Here is a 24,187-nt window from a genome sequence, read left to right on the forward strand (position 1 = left end):
CTTTTTTGGCTCAGCCAGGATGTATTAGCTTTCATCGAGAAATAGCTTCTGGTTAAATAATCTCCCAATGAGCGTGCTTTACGAAAAGTTATGGATGGATGTGCACCTATATTGTCTTTTATGATTGAATCATTCTGTAAAACATGCCAATTTTTTTAAAGCATAGTTCTTAATGACTCATGTTGTTGATTATATTGGAAGAATATTCTGGGTGGTGGTTGTTTGGGCTCACTGCTAGTTAGTCTATTATTGAAAAGTAACCCATCTCTATTTTTACCTTTAACCCTATACAGTGCATCCATCAGGATTTTACGAGGATAACCTCTACTTAGGAATCTTTCCACCATTGCTCTAGCTTCAAATTCATATTTGTTTTCATCCGAACATATCCTACGAGCCCGCAATAGTTGACTGTAGGGTATGCTCCACTTCAATGCCATGGGTTGGCCACTGTTGGCGTGCAATATGGAGTTGCAGGCCGTGGGCTTACGATATATGGTGGTCTGTAGATGATCATTTTCTATTTTCAATAGAACATCTAGAAATGCAATAGTGTCTCTACTGTAAATGGCATCCAAATAAATATTAAATTGATTGTTGTTCAATACATTAATATATTCTAACAATAGTTGTTCTGTGCCATTCCAGATAATAAACAGATCATCTATATATCGGACCCATAGTACCACTTTGTCCATATAGATGTTATTGTTTTCAGACCAGGCCACCTCCTTCTCCCACCAGCCCATATATAAATTAGCATATGTGGGAGCAAAAGAAGCCCCCATCGCTGTCCCTTGTTTTTGTAAAAAACACTGGTTATCAAAAATGAACAAATTATGGGCTAAGCAGAATTGTAGCATGGACAGGAGCATATTGGTGTGTTCCAAATATTCTATGGGTCATTTGTAAGAAATACCTGCAAGCCTTTAACCCATAGTGATGTTTGATAGAGGTATACAGGGATGCCACATCCATAGTGACCAGTAAATAATCTTTTTGCCATAGGATATTATGTATCTTGGTTAAAAAATCATTAGTGTCACGTAGATATGAGGGTAATTCAGTAACAAAAGTACATAAAAACAGATCTAGATATCGCGAGGTATTTTCAAGTAACGACTGATTCATGCTGACTATTGGTCTGCCTGGAGGATGTGTCTTATTCTTATGAATTTTAGGCAGAAAGTAAATGCATGGAGTTTTCGGATGATCAATTTTTAAGTAAATAAACTCATCATAATCCATCAGTTGCTTAGTGTACCACTCATTCAACATCTCATGATATATCGCCTGATATTGAATTACAGGATTGATTGATACTTTTTCATAATGATCTGTGTTCATCAATTGTCGAGATGCTTCTTTGATGTAATCAATTGTGTCCATTATGACAATATTACCACCCTTATCAGAGGGTTTGATGACAATTGTGGAATTGGATCCCAGCATGTTTAGGTCTTTCCAATCTTGTTGGGTGAAGTTGGATCTGCTCGTCATTCTCGATGTCTTTGATAAGCCTTTTCTACGAAACTTGTCAATATCGTTAATTACTAGTTCGTAAAATATATCTATCAAATTACCACTAGGTAACGGGGGATTGAATCTACTAGGCAATTTAAGATGGCTGTTGTCATAAAAATTAGTTTTAAATCCCATCTCATTAAGTGTGGTAGTACTTTTATTCACATCATCATGTGAAGAGCATCCAACTTCATTGCTGTCATTGGCTAGCTCATTAATGGCTATCAATTGTGAACTGTCAACAATACTGAATCCAGAAGCCGTAGCCCTCATGTCAATATTCTCTGCCATTCGATTGATGTCTTTGTTTGAAAAATATTTGATTAGACGTAATTTACGAACATATTTGTAAAGTTCAATTCGAGTGTCGAATCCCACTGAATGTTTGGGCAGAAGCTTAATCCTAAATCAAGTATGCGTAATTGATTGTCAGTAAAGGTGCTGCTGGAGATATTCACAACAGTACTCAGATGGTTCAATGTATTAGTGGAGATGGGGTTCAAATCTGTTGTAATTATTGATTGCTTCTTCTTCTTACCCCGCCTCGTCTTCCGCTTCCTCTGCCACGTCTGCGGTTTTGACCAGGGGGTGGGTGACCATTTGCATAAGGCGCATTTCCCCCTGAAAATCCAGCTTGTTACGTGGTATCTCATCGGCAAAGGATTCTATCTCTGAGCTATCGTCTGCAGATACATGTTGTACAGCTCCATCCGCCCCATTTTTAGACATGTCTTTGGTTCTTGCAGTGTCGTATTTTCGAGCAAAAGTATAAACTCGTCCATGCTCGTAGTCCAACTTGTCCCTATTGAAATTATGTGCTTTGCGTGATTTGATTTCATCTTCCTTGTATTTGATCCGTTCTTCCATTTTAGCTAGTTGGTTGGAAACTTTTTGTTGATTAGGTATCTTTTCTAGATCTTTAGTTAGTTGTTTGATCTTAATAATTTGTTCATCCATTCGTCTTTTGGCTTGGACTATTAGAGTTCCCATGAGTTTAGTTGAATAGTCTGCTGTTTGCATTCTCCATTCCTCCAGTAAATCTGGATCCATGTCGCCTAAAGTGGGTAAGATTAAGGTGCGTAGACCTCTAGGTACCCTACCACTTTCAATGTATTTGGTTAGTGAGGTCATCTCCCACCATTTTTTGAGCTCAGAAATTCATGCTTTTTCTAATTGGCCTATAATACTGGAGGTGGTTTGAATCTGAGTCCTCGGGCCCCATTACTGATTTTAGAATTGTCAAACAGTTCAGCTGCAGCCTGTTCCCACAGTTTTCTCCGTTCAGCCATGCTCTCTAGGGCTTGATGTCTAATCACTTGAAAAGATTTATAGCTGTTTACCAGAAGGACGGACCATGCAGAGTAAAGGGATATAGGTGTGGATTCTAAATAACAGGACGCTGTGTAAATATTCACCAAATGACAACTGAATACTTGTGTTGCTTATTAATTCTCTCTGATAGCGAGACTTGAAATTTATTGTATGATTTATATATATATATATATATACACACACACACACACACACACACACACACAAAGGACTTGACTTCCTAAAGTTCACTTGCTTTTCTTATCGCAAATCCCATGGTCTGTGATTTAGTTCCTTTCATAAGAAGTGAACATTACCATTCTGGGTTAATCTACTTACATTTTTTTATTTTGTTAACAGGAAACATAGAAAACTGCATACAGTGGTTGGCGATTAGGCTAAGGAATAGGTGAAAGTCCTTGGTATTCAGGATGGTCAAAAAGATAAATAATGCCTTAGTGCATATAATTATTTATTAATACACCAGCTCACATAGTCCACTGTGTACAAGTGGATTGAGTAAAAATGATATGTATATATGTAGGGTATTTGTATAGCATGAATCAGCTCGGAAGAAACTGAACGCTTAACTAAAAGGCACAGTACAAAGAAATATTTGATACTATTTGTACATGCATCTAAACAACTTGTGCAGATTCCAAGAATATCAGTTCAAGTATGGTTGAAGGAATTACTGTGGCTTATTTCTTTAACAATATCTAATGGCGCCTTTCCAAAGCATAAGGTGGTAGAAACGTACCACCGCCTTAAATACAGACAGCCTTAGTGCTTTTGTAACCTTATCTGTGACACACTTCTATGTGAGGAAACAAGAAAATAAGTACGAAAATATGCGGATTGGTGTGTCAAAAATCCAGAGCATAATTTTCCACAGGTACTCCCAGCTATGAACTGAGAAGAGCAATATTGTATTCTTAAACTAGGGCAGAACCTGAAAATGTATGGTAATGCTGTTTGATTAGGGTGCATAACTTAATTTCACGAACAGGTCATCAGTGCTCAAATGCTGAAGAAGGATGACTGAGACTGAAATATTAGCTAAGTGGAGCATCCAGATATGCAAAGATGCTGACAATATTAATCATACTGCAGCCCTCAATGGAGTAAGGAAACTGGCCAAACACTTGTTGGCTTCCAATAGCGAGGTTGACTGCAGAGTTCGATATCTCAAGGCTGTACTTAAGTCACATATTGGATTATGACAGATTTTTCTTCAATTTTTGGTAATAATGTACCATAGGCATATGTTGTTACATTTAGTTAGCAGGATTTTATTGAAAACAAAGGTGTGAAAATAAATTACTCTCTGTGATATATTGATTTGTTCTGATACTTAGGGTGATTGAGTTTGTGTAGTATCCTCCCTGAAATGTTTGTAATACATATCTTGTTTAGTCCACTCTACTATGTAAAGATATAAGTGCATGTTTTGTGTGGGCCCGCTTACTTTGCATTAGCTTGCCTCATATTGGCAAAAATGTCATAGTTTATGGGGAAAACAAACACCATTATCACTTATGTCTCCATTACTAGCCAATCAGGAGGAATGTGTTCAGGCACTAACTCAAGGATTCCTTATTGTTTCAGATTAAAGAATATATGCTTCTGGTATTTTTTATATGTTGCTGTATTTTGATATATGCAAATGAAAAGGTGTGCATCAAACTGATCAGTTTACAATTCTTATTACCAAAATCAAGTTTCATATCAGCACAAATAATGACCTCAAAAATCACTGTACAGCTATTTTTGTCTGACTTGACAACGCTCATTAGTCCCTGGAAAAAGGTATCCGGGTCCAAGGTAAATATTCATATTTTTCTATGTGAGGAAAGCTCAAAGAAAATGTCAGATTTTTTTTAAATTTAAGGGAGAAAATAAGTTCTCGTTTTATAGTGTAGCCTTCTGACCAGCCAGGAAGAAAGGAAACATGCCACCTTGCTGCTGAACTACAGGGCTCGAACTGACTGTCCTTGAACTGACTGCCCTAAGCCTCACAAAAATGTGTTTAGGATTTGAAGCGCCTGGACATTCATGAGAACATACGAGTGATTCATACTGCCTGCAAGAAAAATACAAACAAATTGCATGTTCAAAAAACTATATTTTAAAACCATTTTTGCATTAATTGTTTTATGTTGGAATGTACCCCCTTGCAGCTTGGCACAATGGGTGGCTGTCCTATCTTGCAGAAGGAAGGTAAGCCCGCCAGAGGAGTTGCTTAGAACATCCATGCCCCCTACCAAAAATGCCAGCAGGACACACTAATACGCACCACATTCCAGAAGGCACACTATTAGTGCAGCTCACAGCATCCTGTTTGCCCATGCATCAGAAATATGCTCTGGGCAAAGGAATTACCTCATTTGCCTGTAGTCATGCCTGTTACAAATTACTAATACTTACTTGACATAGAGAGGGAGTTAAGTGTAAGCTCCTGGAATGTTTATTACAGAATTGGCAGCAAAATAAGTCCTTTCTGTAATAGAGGTGTGCCGTCGGGGAAACAAAAACTGTGTCAAAATTCCCACCTTGTCCCAGGAGCATAGAGGTCTAAGGTATAGGTGGAATGGAAAATGCCAGGAAAGTAGACTATGGGCCTCATTATGAGGCTGGCGGTCCAATGGGGTCTCCCACAATGCCATGGCATGGTCAGTGTAGGGGGCCCCCTTCCCAGCACCATCGGAAGGTCACTTCCGATGGTGCTGCCCCCGTGCGACGGCATTGGTCTCATGTCCATGCAGAGCCGAAACAAATGCCGCCGCACAGTTTCCACTGGGCTGACCATCTGAAACCTTGGTTTCTACGGTCATCCCAGTGGAAACCTTGTAATGGGTCTTCTGGGGAGACAGCAGGTCTGCAGTGGTCTCCTTACCGCATGTCTGCGGGCGGCTTGTCCGATCGCCAGATTCATAATGAGGTCCCAAGTGTTTGGGGGCTATATCGGGCTTTGAGCCAGTTCAGAAACACTGCAAGGCAATGCTGTTGTGAGGCATGGCAATGCTGGTAAATCTAGCATCGAGAAATTTGAAAAATAGTATAGAAGGTAAAATCTGAGACCCTGTTTTACATATTACAAAAACACTTTAGAAAATAGAATTGTCATCTTCATAGAGGGGTTGCTGTTTGTCAAAGAAGGGTGTTTCACTTGGTCCATGGTGAGAAAACAGCCAATAGAGTGGTGCAGCAGAGAATTTGCTGCTGCTCCTGAAGTCACAAACATAATCTATAGCTATCCAGGACATTTCATTTAATGTGTGGTTTGACCGCTGAATAATGTAAAGTGTTGCATTTGAGTATAGTAATAGAGTGCACTCACTGTAGTGTTAGGAGAAAATATATTGTGTGCCTTAACTTTATTAATTCAAATGTAATCATTGAAAGTAAGTTTTAATCATTCTCATGTTAATTGAGTGCATTTGTGTTGAAAACAATAACAGTTCATGTAACGTGTGCACTAATATATAAAGGTTAACGTTGAGGTATGTAATTCTCCATTGTAGATAAATGCATGTGTTAACAATTTCATTTTGTTTTATTAATTGTAACATGAAGATTAAATTGATAAAGGGCAACCGACATTTGATAAACGATAATATGTGCACAGTTTGACGTGAAAACCAAATGTGTATTCGCTTAACATTAGCTCGACTATGACTGAATTTCCTTAATGTTAGAAATAATTTTCCATTTTCTGCGAACATGTCATTTCACTGCAGGTATTTTTCCATGAAATGTTAGTTTGAAATAGATGTACTATCATTTTAAACAGAGAGCCTGAGAACACATCCTTTGAGAAGATACATTAAGAGACTGAAAGCAAGGTGATTGTTCCTATTTTACATGTTGTAAATGATGTTCAGGAAACCAAAGATAGCAATGTACTCAGGACTGTTGTGAGACCTAAACCTGCTGTAACAAGTTTACTGTGAGAGGGGAGAAGAATGAAGCATGTGATGGCATGATCAATGGGTGTTATCAGTTAGAATTTCCAGTATTAACTAGGACTTTCACTGACTGATTGTAAAGCAGATTCCTTTGAACTCTGTCAGGTACAGACCTCTGACTTTCCCTTTTTGTCCTGTGCTTTTCTGAGTGTGGTTTTGGCTTACACTTTACCGGTTTTTATTTTTCCAAATTCTTTTTGTCTTATTTTTGATTATCACCTTTTGCCTTCATGTATCTAGTTAGATTCTTGTTTTGATAGTTTAGGTTTCTAGAGAAGTTACCCAGATTGCCTATATCTACCTTTAGTTAGATGAATTTAATTTGCACTAATATGCAAAAGATTTGGCCAGCGTTTATTCTCGAAGCATCAGATCCTTCTGTTAATATTTTGCATTGCCATATACTGAGTGTTTGGTTTGCCTCATGTTAACTCAACATTTTCTCAGATTGTTTGGTTACCCTATGGTGATATTGTACCTCTACAGTATTTTCTTGATATATCTTTACATTAACCTGAGTGTTAATTTGTAATAAAAAAAAACCTTTAACTTTATTTCTGATTTGGGTTTTCTTTGTGGGGCCAAATTGGTTACACTGTACATTAATGTTGATTGATAATTTGCCTGATACTTTAATTCACCCCTTTTCACAGACTCCAAGATCATCAACCTCAAATTTCAGCATACAAATGCTCCATCAACAGCATACACCATGAAACAGCGTTGAACTCACAAAGTAGTGGCTTGCTACACTACTATTTGTTGAAAGGTATATTGTCCGTCATGCATTAGAAAAGTCACAATGACAGCATTTATGCAGCATCACAACAAATATTTTGAAAAAATATATGAAAACCTACCTCATAAGTGTGAGTCTTATTTCGAAGGCAGGTGTGTAATCTTCGTAGAGCACAATATTTTGAAAAATGATAGGTGTGATAAAGTTGGCGGCGGTAATCACTATAGAGGGCAAATACTCCACGATCAAATTCACCACTGCTGTTCCCTGCTTAAATTACAATAATGATCTATTTAGATAAGCACTAAATAGAACACTTAAACAGAGACTATAATGAATAAATATATTACACTGAAGATAGAGTATACTTTAGAAATACTTACAACGTTATTATACCCTTGGGAAAAGACAGTTGCTAAGTAAATCGCATAGAAGCAGCCTCCCAAAATAGAAATAACTATAATATTTAAGACTGTTCTTATGAAATAGATGTGTACGGTTTGTCTTCTTGTCCTTTCAGCTATTTTCAGTTTTACTCGCTCTTCTTCCAAGTCCGTCTGTAATTAACAAAAACAAAGTATTTTGGACAGCATAAACATAAAGCATCTTTCAGTAAAATATTATTTTAAAAAATGATGCGATTATACAGTTTTATTCATATGCACCCAGATTAAAAAATTCACTGTCCTTCAGATATGTGCATTTCACTTTTAAGTCAAATTCACTCAACATATCATGCAAAAAACTGCAGTTATGGGAAGACTTTAAAAAAAAAATTAAACAGAAATGTAATAAAACAAAGAGTGCATTTTCTTACATGGCTTTCTTTAGAACGTAACAAAGGAATCAGAAAGAAGTGGGCAGTTGTAAAGTCATACTGTTTACTACATCTTTTAAAATTAATGAAAGGCTGGCCAGTAGACCTGCTTGGCTACTGAAATCACAGAGGTTAAGGAGCACTAGCCAAATGTACAGTAAAGGCAATGATTTAGTTGCAACTATTTTCACTGTGATATCAATTAATAAGAAAAAAATGAATAATTGCTCTTTGCATTCCAGCCACAGGTTATGGCCAAGCTCCACTGTTGTGGAAGATGCATCAGTACACTTGATCAAGGTCTCTTTTGAAAGAGAAATATGTACAGAAATTTAGTTTTCAGATGAAAGGTGCAGTCAAAAGATTCTTCTGCAACAGGGCCTTTGACTGAACTGATAAAGAAACATGTTTTTGTTTTACCAGGTCTTTCTTTGCATGGTATTACCACATAGGACCTACGGCAAACACAAATTCCAAATTAGTCCTCTGAAATGAGTAATACAATAAAGGAAAGTGCACATTGTTAAGAATGACTAAGGAACAGAATATATTGCGTGTATGTTGGGGTAAACATTTTAGTAATGTAAACAGGTGTATTCCAAAACAGAATACCATTCCACAAATCTATTTACATAAAGTGGCTATCAAATGCCATTGGTCTACAACATTGGTCTCCAAACTTCTCGATAATGAGAGCTACTTCTGATCAATTGAAATAGTCCTAACCTACTAATGACTTACCCTACTGCTGCATCAGTGACCATATCAAATACAATTAGAAGAGCGACCACACTTTGCTGGACTACAAGTAGTATCCATACAGGTGTAGATCACAATGTCAAGTGACAAAACATAGTCATGCCAAAATATAAATTCCAGAATACTAATACCATATCATGAAAGTACATATCTAGGCATATATAGATTTTCTGTTCTTCGCTCAACCCCTCTGTAACTTGAAGAGAACATGCATTATTATTAGGATAAATAGATGAGGACTTACAAATGTAAATAAAATAAACGTGTGTATAAAAACATACCGTCATGATATTGTGGTTGTCGATATTTTGGATACATTACAGTGTAGTACAAAATCAACCACTTCAACGCATAAGACTGGGTTACTAACAGCATGGTAAGGAACAGCTATCAATATAGAATGTCTCCACATGACCATTAAATAACAGGCCGCAGGAGAAAGAGCCCAATGGCACAAAGGAAATTCTAACAGCTATAGTGTCCTTGACTATCATTTAAAGAGCAGTTTTGAGTATGTTTTGGATTGTTACTATTTTTGTTTTCAAAACATCAGCATATTAGTTTCTGAAAATACAAGTTTTCCTAACAAACATGCACTTTGCATTATGAGTTAAAAGCCTCAAAGAAAAGCTGGGCCTTTCAGGAAAAAATCTAAATTTTTGCATCATAAATCACTTTTCATGCAAGCCATCACCACCAAAGTGCCAAAGAACCCTACATTATACGAGGGATGCTTACCATTATGTCAGGGACACCATATCATGTGCTGTAACCGTTATTGTTTCAAGAATCACCAAAATTACGTGATAGATGGCCACAATTAGGCCAAGCATACTAACAATATAGCAAGGAAAGCTGCAACTACACAAGTAGTCCAAGGATGCCCAAAATATGTCAACATTCACTATTATGCCAGTGCCAACAGTCATAATTGTGCCAGAGATTAACCTCTTGAATTGAAATGTCATTTAACCAGTGTACATCTGTTTGTGGCATGTAGTGTTGCAGATTCACATGATGTGCATATATCACCATCTAGTGTTGGGCTCGGAGTGTTAGAAGTTGTTTTTCTTCTTCGAAGAAGCTTTTTTCAAGTCACAGGATCCAGTGGCTCCTCTTGGTGATAGTGCGTATGGGCATCGACTCCTTTGTTAGATTGTTTTCCCGCAGGAGGGGGAAGTAAGGAGTGAAGAATTGTGTATGTACAAACATATATATATATATATATATATATATATATATATATATATATATATATATATATTTTAAAGAAGATGTCCATGCATTGTATATACATATTTCCATAATAATAAAGTACTACAACTGTTACAGGTTTCCGGGGAGGAGGGAAGGCGCATGTGAATCTGGAGAACTACGTGCTACAAACAGAGGTGCACTTGGTAAGTGACATTTCTCATTCGGTGGCAAGTGTAGCTGCAGATACACATGCTTTGGATAGACTGAAAAGCAGTCCTCCTCCCAAGTAAGCAGTGGTTAGCCTGTAGGAGTTGAAGTAGTCCTTGAAGTAGTGTTTTAAGCACTGCTTGACCAACATTTGCTTGTTGCTGAGATAACGCATCCACATAGTAGTGTTTAGTAAATGTGTGTGGTGTGAGCCAGGTGGCTGCTTTGCATATGTCTGCCATTGGTTTATTTACTAAAAATGGCATTGAAGCTCCTTTCGTTCTAGTTGAATGTGCTTTACGAGTTACGAATAGTTGCCGTTTAGCTTTAAGTTAGCAAGTTTAGATACATTTGACTATCCATTTGGCTAATCCTTGTTTGGAAATGGGATTACCTTTATGAGGTTGTTGGAAAGCCACAAAAAGTTGTTGAGATTTTCTGAAGTCTTTTGTTCTGTTTATATAGTACATGAGAGCTCTTTTAATATCAAGAGTGTGGCGAGCTCTTTCAGAAACTGAATCTGGCTGTGGAAAGAAGACTGGCAATTCCACTGACTGATTAATGTGAAATTACGAAACAACTTTGGGTAAAAACTTTGGGTTTGCCCTAAGTACTATTTTGTGTGAGTGTACTTGGAAGAAGAGTTCTTCTAAAGTGAATGCTTGAATTTCACTTACTCTTCTTAAGGAAGTAATTGCTACTAGGAAAGCAACCTTCCATGAAAGAAACTGAAGGGCGCAAGAATGCATGGGCTCAAAAGGTGGACCCATAAGTCTTGTAAGCACAATGTTAAGATTCCATGCAGGAGCTGGTGGAACTGTAGGTGGATTAACTCTTAAGACCTTCCATAAAAGCATTTATTACAAGAATTCTAAACAGAGAGGTATGTTGTCTGTCTTGGAGGTAGGCTGATATTGCTGTTAAATGAATTTTAATAGATGAATAAGCTAGATTTGCTTTCTGTAAGTGAAGCAAATAACATGCAATATCCTGTACTGATGCTTAAGTGGATCAATGTTTTTAGGTTGGCATTGATATAAAAAACAATTTAATTTATTTGCGTAACACTGCCTGGTTGTAAAGGGCGTGGCTACAGGCGTCAAGATGGCGGTCACACTCTAAGAGTGCTCTGGACCCCTCCGTCATCTACCCGGATAAATCGCCTTCTTTGTTCCTGTTCCCTCGCTCACGGGACCCCCAAGAGTGCTCCAACTGCTGGTGCCCCCGATCGGCCATGAGCCGTGGCGTCCGGGAGCTCACGCTCCTCCGGAGGACTGATCGGACCTGCGGCGGCTGGAAATGAAGCTCCCCATGGTGCCTTGCGTTCCCAGCCTGGTCGCTCCGCCAGGCCGGGCTCTGCGGGGATGCATCATGACTGCTGGCGCTCCCGGTTGTGGCACCGTGCCGATCCTGCACGGCTGGAGGACAAGGCGGCCGCCTGCCGGCCGTCGCCGCCGGTCCCGCTCAGCATTTCCCGAGGTGGCTCCCCTGGGACGGGCTGCTCCCCCAGGCGCGGGCCGCGTGGTGTTGGGGCCGAGCCCGGGAGCAGGAGGAGGCGGTGAGGCCCTGCACCGGCAGGGTGTTCGAGGGCAGGAAGCCCGAAGGAGGATGGCTGAAGGGGCACCCGTGACGCGCCAGATGGTGAGGCGCACGGAGCTTCCCCCTTGTTTTTTTGGCTGAGCCCGGGGGACGGGGAGAACCGGACTCGCGCCCCCCCCCCCGCCCCAATTCCCCATCGTACTGGAGACCCAGCCGAGACTGGGTGTGTGCCATGCCCCGTGGCTGGGTCCAGACTGGGACCAGAGGACAGCGATTGAGCCAGGGTGGGGTAGCGGCCATCAGGCCTGGCCCCCCGGGTGTCACAATGCAATAGCTGGCGGACAGCAGAGAGCCCTAAGACCCCCATATACCCTGGGAAACAGGGGTGGCCCTGACTCAGCAGGGCGAGGACAAAGGCGACTGGAGTGGACCCCCTCCTCCTCCTTTTCTTCTTGACGCAGGGAGTGATCCTGCCCTCTGGGAGGCGGAGGGATGCCAGGGCCCCGGGGTGCCGTGGAGGTGCGTTGGTTGCGGCCCGGCTGCTCAGGCCTGAAGGGTTACCGGTGGTTGACCGCTGCTCTGGAGGAGCCCATTAAAGGAACACTCTCCGGTTCGTTGGTCCAACGGGGGAGGCACCCCCTCTGGCTAGGCTGGTCTGGGGACCCGCCAGGACCGGGGTGTGGTGGCCTGGAGCACACCTGATTTTGTGGATCCAGCAGACGACCTGGCGTTCCACCCCGCGGCTGCGGGTTTGCTCCCCGCCACTAGTAACGGGCGCCCCAGCCCTGGTGACGAGTTGGAAGGACTCACAATTTGCAAGTCGCAAAATGGTTTGTACCTACATCTGGCCCTAGGTTTTTTTTAATTTAAAACTGACCCTCAGTGCTTTAATGCTAATCAGGAGCGTGGAGTTAAAATCTGATATGTGCTATAACTGCTCTCACTATACAAATCTAAATTCGCAGTTTTGTGTTCATAACTGCATCTCCCCCTTTCAGTTTTTCCTAGGTAAAGTTTGGCTCAGCAAATCTGCTGCAGTCTACCAGTGGAAATGACAAGCAGGTACCAGTACAAGCAAAACTGAGTGCTGTAAGCTCCATATTCTAGATATTATGCCCCATTTGCCAAGGGAAAACTCAGGATAGGGGGTATTTACAAGGTGCAGTAAGAATCAAGGGAAAGATGTAGCAAGGGTTTTGCGAGTCGCAAACGGCGAAAAACGCCGTTTGCGACTCGCAAAAGCCACTTTGCTATGTTGAAATGCATTTTGCGAGTCGGATCCGACTCGCAAAATGCATTTCCGAATCGCAAATAGGAAGGGGTGTTCCCTTCCTATTTGCGATTCGCAATGGTATGCAATTCCATTTGTGACCGCGTATGCGGTCGCAAATGGAGTCGCAGTTACCATCCACTTGAAGTGGATGGTAACCCATTCGCAAACGGGAAGGGGTCCCCATGGGACCCCTTCCCCTTTGTGAATGGACCCCAAAACATTTTTTCAGGGCAGGGAGTGGTCCAAGGGACCTGCCCTGAAAAAACTGAAACAAAAGGTTTCGGATTTTTTGAAATGCAGCTCGTTTTCCCTTAGGGAAAACGGGCTACATTTAAAAAAAAAAAAAAACTGCTTTATTTAAAAGCAGGTCGCTAACATGGAGGCCTGCTGACTACAGCAGGCCTCCATGTTAGAGAGTGCCCATAGTCGGTATGGGGCCGCAATTTGCGACCCACCTCATTAATATTAATGAGGTGGGTCTTTGCGACCCCATACCGACTCGCAGAAGGTGTCTGAGACACCTTTCTGCATGACATTTTGCGACTTGCAAATTTGCGAGTCGCTAGTACTCGCAATTTGCAATTCGCAAAATGTCATTTTGCTACATCTGGCCCCAAATCCCCACACTCCCCATTCATGATCAGAGACAATGAAAGGTATAAGCATTACAAAAACATTAATGTGATATAGAAAATCTTGAAATTATGTCAAGCAATCCAAACATCACAACAGGCGGTAGAAATCAAAATTGGGGAGGTGAGAGAAGATATAGGCCTCATCAGACAAGACCTTAGAAACGCAGTGGGCCAGATCACGGAAGTGGAAAGCGGTGTCTCACAGACAGAAGACGACTTGGCTGACCTTAGGACCAAGGTAGCTCAACTACAAACTCGAACTGGTGAACTGCATCGCCGGGCCGAAGACGCCGAAAACCGCTCTAGGGACAACAATCTGCGCTTTGTTGGTTTTCTGGAGGGAGCGGAGGAAAGCAAAGCCCCTGAGTTTCTGGAGGGCTGGATCAAGTCCTGGATGCCAGAACACACCCTCTCACCATGGTTTGCAATTGAACGGGCTCACAGGGCCCTGGTTTTGTGGCCTCCGCCGGGCGGGCCTAGGAGACCCATAATTGCATGTTTTCTCAACTTTAAAGACCACAATATCATTCTTAGAAAGGCCAGGTGCTCCCCTGACCTCCTCTGGGACAACCACAAAATTCTGATCTTCCCTGACTACACCCGAGAGGTCCAGGCCCGGCGTCGGTCATATGAACAAGTAAAACAAAAACTCAGAGCGATGCAACTTCCCTACATGCTCCTCTTCCCCGCACGCCTAAAAGTTATCCTGGCCGGCAAAGCACACTTCTTTGAGTCGCCTGAAGAGGCATGGGACTGGCTTACGGAGGAGGGGGACGGGGAGCCGAAGGGCCCCCCCGGGCCCACCTGGGGGGGGGACTCCAGGAGCTGGACCCGGTCGCCGACTGGACATACGGAGAGGTCGCAAAAGGACAAGGTCCAGACGTGGAAGGTGGAGGAGCGCCGACGCCCCGGCAAAGGAAGACAAAGACAATGAATGGAACCTGGACTCCCGGGCGGGTGGGGACCGCGGGGACTCCCTGGGAACCCAAACCGAGCAGATCGGAGCAGGGACACACACACATCGCAACGTGGTAAATTCTAGCAGTATCCAAAGTTTGGCTAATGTTAGCCGATTGCAATTGATCCGACTGAAAGGAGGGGTCCACCACTCCACTTAGTGACAGTCCATCTGACTGTGACACCCTAGTTGGGTACTTGGGCGACAGATGCTTCCTGGGTAGAAGTATGGGGTGGGGGGAGGTTGGGGGGGACAAAAATTTCTTTAGGGTTTAGTAAAGTTGTTTTGATAAGTTTCCTTTGTTGCACCAGCTACATTGACCCTCCTCGTTTAGAACGTTCGCCTCTGGGCCCCCGGATGGGCTCCCAACATTTCACTACCACAGCACTATGCACACGGTTCCCTCACTGACACAAGTTCTTTCATGGAATATAAACGGTCTATTGGACAAAATCAAGAGATCCGCGGTGTTTAGCACCCTGCGCAGGTATGCCCAGTCAATGGTTTTGTTACAAGAGACTCATCTCCTCGGCACTAACTGTCCTATGCTGGCACGTGGGGGCTACGATAAGGTTTACCATGCAGGATTCTCAAGGGGCTCTAGAGGGGTGGCCATCCTATTCCACCGCACACTGCCCATGGCGGTCACAGCCACACACTCAGACCCACAAGGTAGATTCGTGGTGGTGACTGGAATGCTACACGGCCTACCGTTTAATGTTGTGAGTGCTTACGCCCCTCCGGCTGGGCTTGACGCCTTTCTACTTACGCTCCACCGGATTCTGACAGACCTCCCCAGGGTACCACACTAATAGGAGAGGATTTTAACTCCGTCCTGGACCCCAGACGTCTCTGGGTCTATATCCACCACTCGGTCCGGGAGGGCGTCGAGCTTGAGCGGGTGGGCCGCCGGTCTAGGCCTGTGTGAGGTGTGGAGGACCTGGCACCCCAGGGCGTGACAGTACACACACACACATCGGCTGCCCACCAATACCTGGCCAGAATCGACCTCGTGTTTATGCCTGCACTAGATGTCTCTAGGGTCACCAATGCAGAAATACTACCTCGAGGTGTCTCGGACCACTCTCCAGTACGAATCCGACTGGGAGGTATCGACCCAGCACCCGACGTGGCGCATGAACGCATGGCATCTACAAGAAGAGGAATACACCCCTTCGAGATTAGGGACCATCTCACCCAATACTTTGACCAGAACTTAGGGTCCGTACAATCTCCGGGCACGATCTGGGCTGCATGTAAAGCCTCACTCAGAGGCTATGCCAAGCACCTTGTCCGCATCCGGGAACGCGCCCGTGACTTGCAGGTGGAGAAACTTGAAGCCAAGGCATCATACCTTGAACGAGTGGACACCACAGCCGCCTCAGCATCCGTCCTGAGGCGCCTTACCATGATCAGGGAAGAGATAAGGCAGGTAGTACTGGAATCTGCGAAACGTTCCTGGAGGGTGTCAACGGCCAGTGTGTACTGTTGGGGGGGACAAGAACGGTAAACTCCTACACTGGCTGGCCTCACGTCCACTAGCCAATAGAATTATCCCTGAAATTACGGACGAAACGGATTCACTTGCGAGGACACCTAGTGAAATCGCTAAGAGTTTCGCCTCTTACCATGTGCAGTTATATGCAGAACGCCCCCGTCCCCTGGCTGAGAAGGAGTCCCCCCTCCTAGATGACATCATCCTCCCTAAAATCTCACAAACGACCAGGGAGAACTTAGACGAAGTCATAACGCTCGCTGAAATTACAGCGGCAATATCCAGCTTATCAACGGGCAAAACACCCGGCCCAGATGGCTTCCCATCGGAACTTTATAACAGGTGTGGGGATATTCTGAGCCCTCACCTGCTCAATATGTACGACGAAGCCGAGAAGAATGGCTGTTTCCCTTCCGGGATTGACCAAGCCACAATAGTGGTGATCCCGAAAACTCAACCTCCGTCTCACAACCGCTCGGCATACAGAACTTTCTCTCTCCTGAACACCGAGATCAAGGTGCTATTGACTGTACTCACCACCAGATTGAAGGTTGTGCTCCCATCACTGGTACACCAGGACCAGTGTGGATTTATGCCATCACGTAGCACCAGACACTGCATCAGACGACTACATGTCGCCCTGGCACACCGCGGGATCCTGACCCGATCTCCTTTGGCCCTTCTTTTACTCGACTTCGAGAAGGCCTTCGACTCTGTGGACTGGTCCTACCTGGAACACGCCCTACGGAACAACGGTATTGGGCCTAAATTCCGTGGTCTCGTAAAGTTACTATATTCTAACCCAACCACGCGTGTTCAGGTAAAGGGTGTAGCCTCTGAACCATTTCCTATCCGCCGTGGAACTCGGCAGGGATGCCCACTGTCCCCGTTACTATTTGTACTAGCGATAGAACCACTGGCGAGGTTGATAAGGGAGGACCCCCTGTTGGAGGGTTGGTCATAGCCTGCAGGCCCAGAGGACCGGGTAGCAGACGACGTCCTCATTTACCTCTCTAACCCTGCCACGAGCGGCCCACGAATCCTACAACTACTAGACCTTTTTTCACAGGCCTCAGGTCTGACCTTAAACACGGGCAAATCCCTGTTGGTCCCCTTGCAACCCTCTAGAGATTGTGTCGACTGGCAACAAAATATCCCGATCCGCCGCAATAGCTTTAAATACCTGGGTGTACACATAGCCTTATTACCTGAATTGACATGGGAATTAAATATCACTCCGCTCATTAGGAAAGTTAGAGATGACCTCCAGAGGTGGCAGAGCCTGCCCCTCAATCTACTGGGCAGGATAGCATTTTATAAAATGATGATACTTCCCAGGTTCCTATACCAGCTACAGAACTTCCCATACCAGGTCCCCCGAAAGTGGTTCAAAGAAGTGCAGTCAGCAGTGCACCAATTCTTGTGGCATGGCTCCCGCCCCAAACTATCCCTCACTACTTGTCAGAGAGATATCTACGACGGGGGGCTGGGAATGTCTAATATCTACTTCTATTAACTGGCAACACACTTGCTAGTAGTTAACGACTGGCTTGGGGGGGGGGGGGCTGGAAGGACCCAGCGTATAGACTGGAACTCCAAACAACAGGCTACAATGGGATTTTTAACGCGATGTACGGGGGCCCGATCCCACGGGACACTCCGGAAGTGACTAAGATGACTCTCACAGGGTGGTGAGCGGCTCAGAAGGTGTTGGGCTGGTGGAGCCGTCTCACCCAACAAACTCCTCTCTGGCAGTGAAAGTGGTTGGCGGAAGTCTCCGCATTGGAAGGATTCCAGAAATGGGACAATATTGGAATATCCACCCTGGGGAACGTCTGGAGAGGGTCACACATGCAATCATTTGGGGAGCTCCAAGGAATCTACTCACTAAACAATACCCAATTCCACAAATATTTACAACTTAGACATGCCCTGCTAGTACATGTGCGACCAGGGGACAATATTCCAGAGCACAGCCCACTGGAGGCGAAGGTCCTGATGGGAAGCTTGGGTAAAGGGGGAATCTCCCAGTTATATCGCTCTATACCGCTCTATACTCACTAACACCTCTCCACCTCTCGAGGGACTCCGTTTAAAGTGGGAGGGCTGGGTGGGCCCTATAGATGAGGCAGATTGGAGGGAAGCATTGATGGCCCCCCCGATCACTGGCCGTCTCCTCCCGATTTCAAATGTTACAAACCCTTTACCTGCACGCAGCATACCTCACCCCCAAAAGATTCTTTAAAGCAGGCCTCCGGCCTACAGCTAACTGCCCCCGATGCCCCAACCCGGAGGTCGACTTTTTTCATATGGTCTGGGCCTGCCCAGTCATAGAGACGTTTTGGAAGGCAATCACAGGAGAGGTTTCAGAAGTCCTACAATCTGAGGTGGAGATGTCTCCTACACGGCTTCTGCTGGGGGCCATGGAAGAAACGGGACTGACTAGTGCGAATCAAACCTTCTTGGGTGTGGCTTGCTTGGTGGCAAAGAGACATCATGGCAGATTGGAAGGTCGAAACAGCACCGGCTCTGGCCAAATGGAGGCGAGGGGTGGACTGGTGCGCGCAATGCGAAAAACCTATATATGAAGCAAGGGAAGGTAACCTGTCTGTGCCCATGAATGACGAAATACACCAGCCTCGGACTTGACGCTTCCGTGATGAGGGAGCTGTATCTAGGATGCACGTATATATTACCTTTACTCATTGTAACATTGTGAACTACTGACTCAGAACTGGATGAATACACGCACTTAGTGTTTGTGGGGCCCAAGGGGGCCAGTGGGACGAACGATGTACTCTGGTTTAATGGTGCCAAACTATTTGCATTTGTGTTTGTATTTTCTTTTCCTGTTTATCTTTCCTAAAATCAATAAAAGCTCTTTATAAAAAAAAAAAAAAACACTGCCTGGTTGTAGGTTTACATGCTTGTTTTAGAATGTCGATACATTCTGGTGGAAGCTGTAGATATCCAAATTCTATGACCTCAGGAGCCAAATCGCCAGGTTGAGCATACTGGGATTGGGATACCTGATCAGACCTTTGTTCTGCGTCAATAGGTCTGGCCTGTTTGGGAGCTTGTGATGTGGTACTACCGACAGATCCAATAATGTTGTATACCAATGTTGACGTGCCCACGTGGGAGCTATGAGTATCATAGTCAGAGAAGTGTGACAGATGTTGTTGATTAGAAACGGAATTAATGGGAGAGGGGGAAAAACATAAGCAAATATCCCTGACCAATGGATCCATAGAGCATTGCCCTTGGATTGAGGGTGTGGTATCTGGATGCGAAGTTTTGGCATTTTGCATTTTCGCTTGTTGCAAAAACGTCTATGTTTGTTGTTCCCTACATCTGAAAGTAATGTTGAATTACTTGTGGGTTAATCTCCCATTCTTGTATTTGTTGCTGTGTCCTGCTTAAGAGGTCTGCTAACTGGTTGTGTATCCCTGTGATGTAGTCCGCTAGCAGGTGAATGTGAGATTTGCCCATTTTCAAATTGTTTGTGCTAGGAGTGACAATTCGGATGAGTGCGCCCCCCCCTGTTTTTGCAGACAATACATTGTTGTCATGTTGTCTGTCCTTATTAAGAATGTTTTGTGTACAATCTGTGGTTGAAATGCTTTTATGGCTAAGAACACTGCAAGCAATTCCAAGTGGTTTATGTGGTAAATCTGCTGGATTGAGTCCCATTCTCCCTGTATTGTAAGATTGTTGAGATGGGCCCCCCAAACTGTCGTTGATGCATCTGTAGTAATTATGGTCTGTGGCACATGGTCCTGAAGTGGCCACCCTTTTGATACGTTGGTGTGATTCCACCATTGCAGAGATTTGTAAATTATGCCTCTAGCTGCTGTGTCAGCTGCATCTAATGCTGACCTGATCTGGTTATTGGCAATGGCTTGTCCCTCTTCCACTACCTGCTGTGCCCTTTTCTGGTGTTCCTTTGGGAGGTGCTGCAGGAACTCCTGCATCTCATCCCAGTGTGCTCTGTTGAATCTAGTTAAAAGGGCTTGTGAATTAGGAATACACCAGTAATTCGCAGCCTCGGTTGCCACCCTTATGCCTGCTGCATCGAACTTGCGGCTTTCTTTCTCAGGGGGAGGAGCGTCCCCTGTGGACTGGCTGTTAGCACGTTTCCTGGCTGCACTGACTACAATGGAACCTGGCAGTAGCTGTTGGGAAATGAAAACTGGATCTGTTGGTGCTGGTTTATATTTCTTGTCTATTCTAAGTGTTACCACCCTGGCTTTGACTGGCTCTTTAAAAATATAATCTGCATGTTTGAGCATGCCAGCCAACATTGGAAAATATTGGTATTGTTTGTGCATTGCATCTTCCAATGGCTCGTAGTGCATCTGCACACCATGATATACTACTGCCCTGGAAATGACCTGGTTATATGCTGTGGTATCCTCTTGTGGGATACAACTCAGGATCATTAGGTGGGATTGGATCAGAGTCATACACATCTCCCATGGATCCATATTAAAAATACTATCACCCATATAGTCCCCATGTGAAGAAGTTTGAGATTGTGTGGGAGAAGTTGGTAGTGGTGGAGTAGGAGGTGGTGAAGAGGAAAGATAAGGCCAATGTAGAGGAGAAGGCTGAATAGTCTTTTGGCTTTTCCTTATGCTTAAATATTTTCACTGGTGAAGGTCCAGCATCCAAACTCTCCTGGACTGCTAATTTCCTCTTTGTCAATGGAGGAGGAGAGGAAATAATCTTTCCAGTCTCTTTCTGGATTTGAATCCTCCTTTGTTTCTGGTCCATGACCTCAAGAATGGGTCTAATGTCCGACTCATCCCCCTCTTGTTCTAAAGATGAAGCATGTTTTCTGCCTTTTTAGAGAATGTACCAAATGTTTGGTGGAAGTATGCATCGTACTGACCGAAAAAACTGTTTGAATAGATGGACAAAGTTTTCCAGCTCCGAAGATGGTCTTCGATGTCTCAGCTCTGAAGAGAAGCGTGGATGTTTCGGTTGCGATGCACTTGGAAGCCACCGCGGCTCGGAAGTGGAAGCCTCCATCTTTCTACTCAACGTCGAAACAGGCATGGCAGTCTGTTGCTGGGGTGAGTTTTGGCCTTCCTCAGCGCTGAACCTGAGGGTCGGTCGCAGAGTTCATGTTTTCCGGTGGATTACAAGCAGTGGTGTCCCCAAGGCCTTGTGTGGTCTTTTAGTTTGATGGGTAGGGGTTGGTGTACTCACGTAGTGCGCCACAGGGAGTGCCTGGCTGTCCTCTGAATCTCGGTCAGAGTCCGAAGCTCGAATGGAGACTGCCGACTGAGCCTGTTCTTCACCAAGGATGTTGGGCATGGGCTCTCTGGATTTAGACACCATCTATAACTCCTTGCTCTCCAATCTCGTAATGTCTTCTTTGATCGAAAAGACCGGTGGTCTGGAGAAAGGCAGAGGTTACACACGGAATGCTGGTCGGTGTAGGGAAACTTGGCGTGGCACCGAAGACAGAATAGGAAGAGAGTCCGATCCATAAGCCTGTGAAACAGTAGACCCGAAGAGGCCCGAGAAGGGCACAGGCGCATGAAAGGGCATTTAATCGATCCAAATGCTATAATAGAATCAAGTGTATTGGGAAACCGCGATCGAACTGTACTCTAGATAAAAGATAGGGAAGTTCAGATAGTACCAAACCGAAGTACCGGAGCAAGAGGGAACACCTTCGAACCCGAAGGCGGAAAGAAAACAATCGAACAAAGGAGTCGATGCCCATGCACACTATCACTGAGATGAGGAGTCACTCAATCCTGTGACTCGAAAAAAGCTTCTTCAAAGAAAAACAACTTGTAACACTCCAAACCCAACACTAGATGGCGATACATGCACAGCATGTGTATCTGCAGCTACACATGCCATTGAACATATATATATATCAGATAGTGGTGGAGTAAAAGACAATGTTTTAAAGGAATTCGACCTGATAGCCCAAGGAAGATCAATGGGCCAAACGGGAAGAAGAAGAGGAACCCAGCCAGGTCGAGGAAGAGGAGGAAGACCAAGGAGAGGTTTCAGAGATTCGAAGGAAGGCCCAATGGGAGTACAGACAAGGGGCCAATCATCAATGAAGTAATGCAGAAAATGACAGTTGTCAATCTCTCTAAAAGCAATATCTCGGACACAGAATGTGAAGTATTAGCATTGGGTCTATCGTTTTGTCCAGTAATGCAATTTGACTACACACAAAGTCGTATTGATTTTGTTCATTTTGTGAGAAAGTTAAAGTTGAAAAAGTGGTTTGAATCTAAATCGAAGGATGGGAATAAAAGTAGTATGAACAGACCATCTCCTTTAGAAATTGGAGACATTGGATTGTTACACACTTTGTGTGAATTAGATGAGAATACTGTGGCCGAACAGGACCCAATTTTGAACTTATCACAGATGGGAATTGAAATTGATGAGAGATGCCCTAGCAATTTAAAACCCAAATCAACATTCTCACCACCAGTAAATTGTGAAGCAATTAATGTCTTTGAGAAGGGGGTTATTGGATGTTTGAAAGCCTTAAGATATAAAAAAATACCCAAGTATGATAATTTATCAATGAAACATCGAAAAGCAATTGAGTCCTTGCAGAATGACAACAGTATAGTAATTAAACAATCTGATAAGGGCGAAATGTTATAATTTTATCCAGAGATGATTATCTAAAAGAGGGATTAAGACAACTACAAGACCAAGAAAGCTACTCAGTGGTTTATAGAAATGAAATGCTAGCAGCTAAGAAGAAAGTATTCAACAGATAAGATGAATGGAAAGAACTAGGATTAATCGAATTGGAGGAATACCAGTTTATGAAGGTTGAATTTCCTATAACAGCAGTAATTTACTTTTTACCTAAATTACACAAAAATGCGAAAGATCCACCTGGACGGCCAATTGTATCATCTATGGGCAGTTTGTTGGAGAATGTCTCCAAGTATGTAGATTATTTTTTGCGTCCTTTTGTGGAGGCTTTACCATCATATATTTAAGACACCAGAGATTTTTTACGGGTAATTAATGGAATAGGATGGGAGGATGATTATCTTCTCCTTAGTCTAGATGTCAACAGTTTATTTATGTGTATACCACATGAGAAGGGTATTGAGGCAGTGAGACATTTTTTGAGGGCAAGGTCATTATCATATCTTTTACATACTGAAATGTTACTAGATATGGTACAGATGTGTCTGACCTATAACCTTTTCATTTTTGACAATACTTTATACCGTCAGTGCCAGGGAACTGCAATGGGGACCTGTTTCGCCCCCAGCTATGCAGGTTTACCTGGGCTGGTGGGAAGAATAGGTGGTCTGTAACATCTCAGGTTTTGAAAACTGAGCAGTCCTGTGGGTGAGGTATCTTGACGATATTTTCTGCAACTGGAAAGGCAGTAAGGAATCAGCCCTCAATTTTGTTGGGGAATTGAACAATAATCAATTGAATTTTAAGTTCAGCTGTACAATGAACCCCTCTGAACTGTAATTTTTGGATGTGAGAATCAAGGTAGTAAATGACAAATTGGAATGTGAACTATAAAGGAAAAACACTGCAGGTAACAGCCTTCTTCACACTAGGAGTAGCCACCCAAAGAATCTGATCTATAGTATTCCCTATGGGGAATTGCTACGGGCCAGAAGGAACTGTACTTTAGATACTACATTTGAGAGAGAGGTTGAAGTAATGGTCAAAAGATTTTGTGAAAGGGGTTACCCGCTAGCTGTTATAGAAAAAGCCGTTAGAAGGGTCTGACAAACTA

The 24,187-nt window shown here is 43.6% G+C and overlaps 1 protein-coding gene across 1 annotated transcript in view; it reads right to left on the reverse strand.

Moving 5' to 3' along the window:
- The window catches only part of TMC7 (transmembrane channel like 7), a 304,277-nt gene that overhangs the window by 132,682 nt on the left and 147,408 nt on the right, over positions 1–24,187 (reverse strand). The window contains exons 8-9 of the mRNA XM_069210233.1: positions 7,926–8,099; positions 7,664–7,812 (exon numbers count right to left, since the gene is read on the reverse strand). Of these exons, the coding sequence (XP_069066334.1) occupies positions 7,664–7,812; positions 7,926–8,099 (323 nt within the window). The remainder of the gene's footprint in view (positions 1–7,663; positions 7,813–7,925; positions 8,100–24,187) is intronic.

Source organism: Pleurodeles waltl, chromosome 10, assembly GCF_031143425.1.
Source record: "Pleurodeles waltl isolate 20211129_DDA chromosome 10, aPleWal1.hap1.20221129, whole genome shotgun sequence".
NCBI lineage: Eukaryota > Metazoa > Chordata > Amphibia > Caudata > Salamandridae > Pleurodeles > Pleurodeles waltl.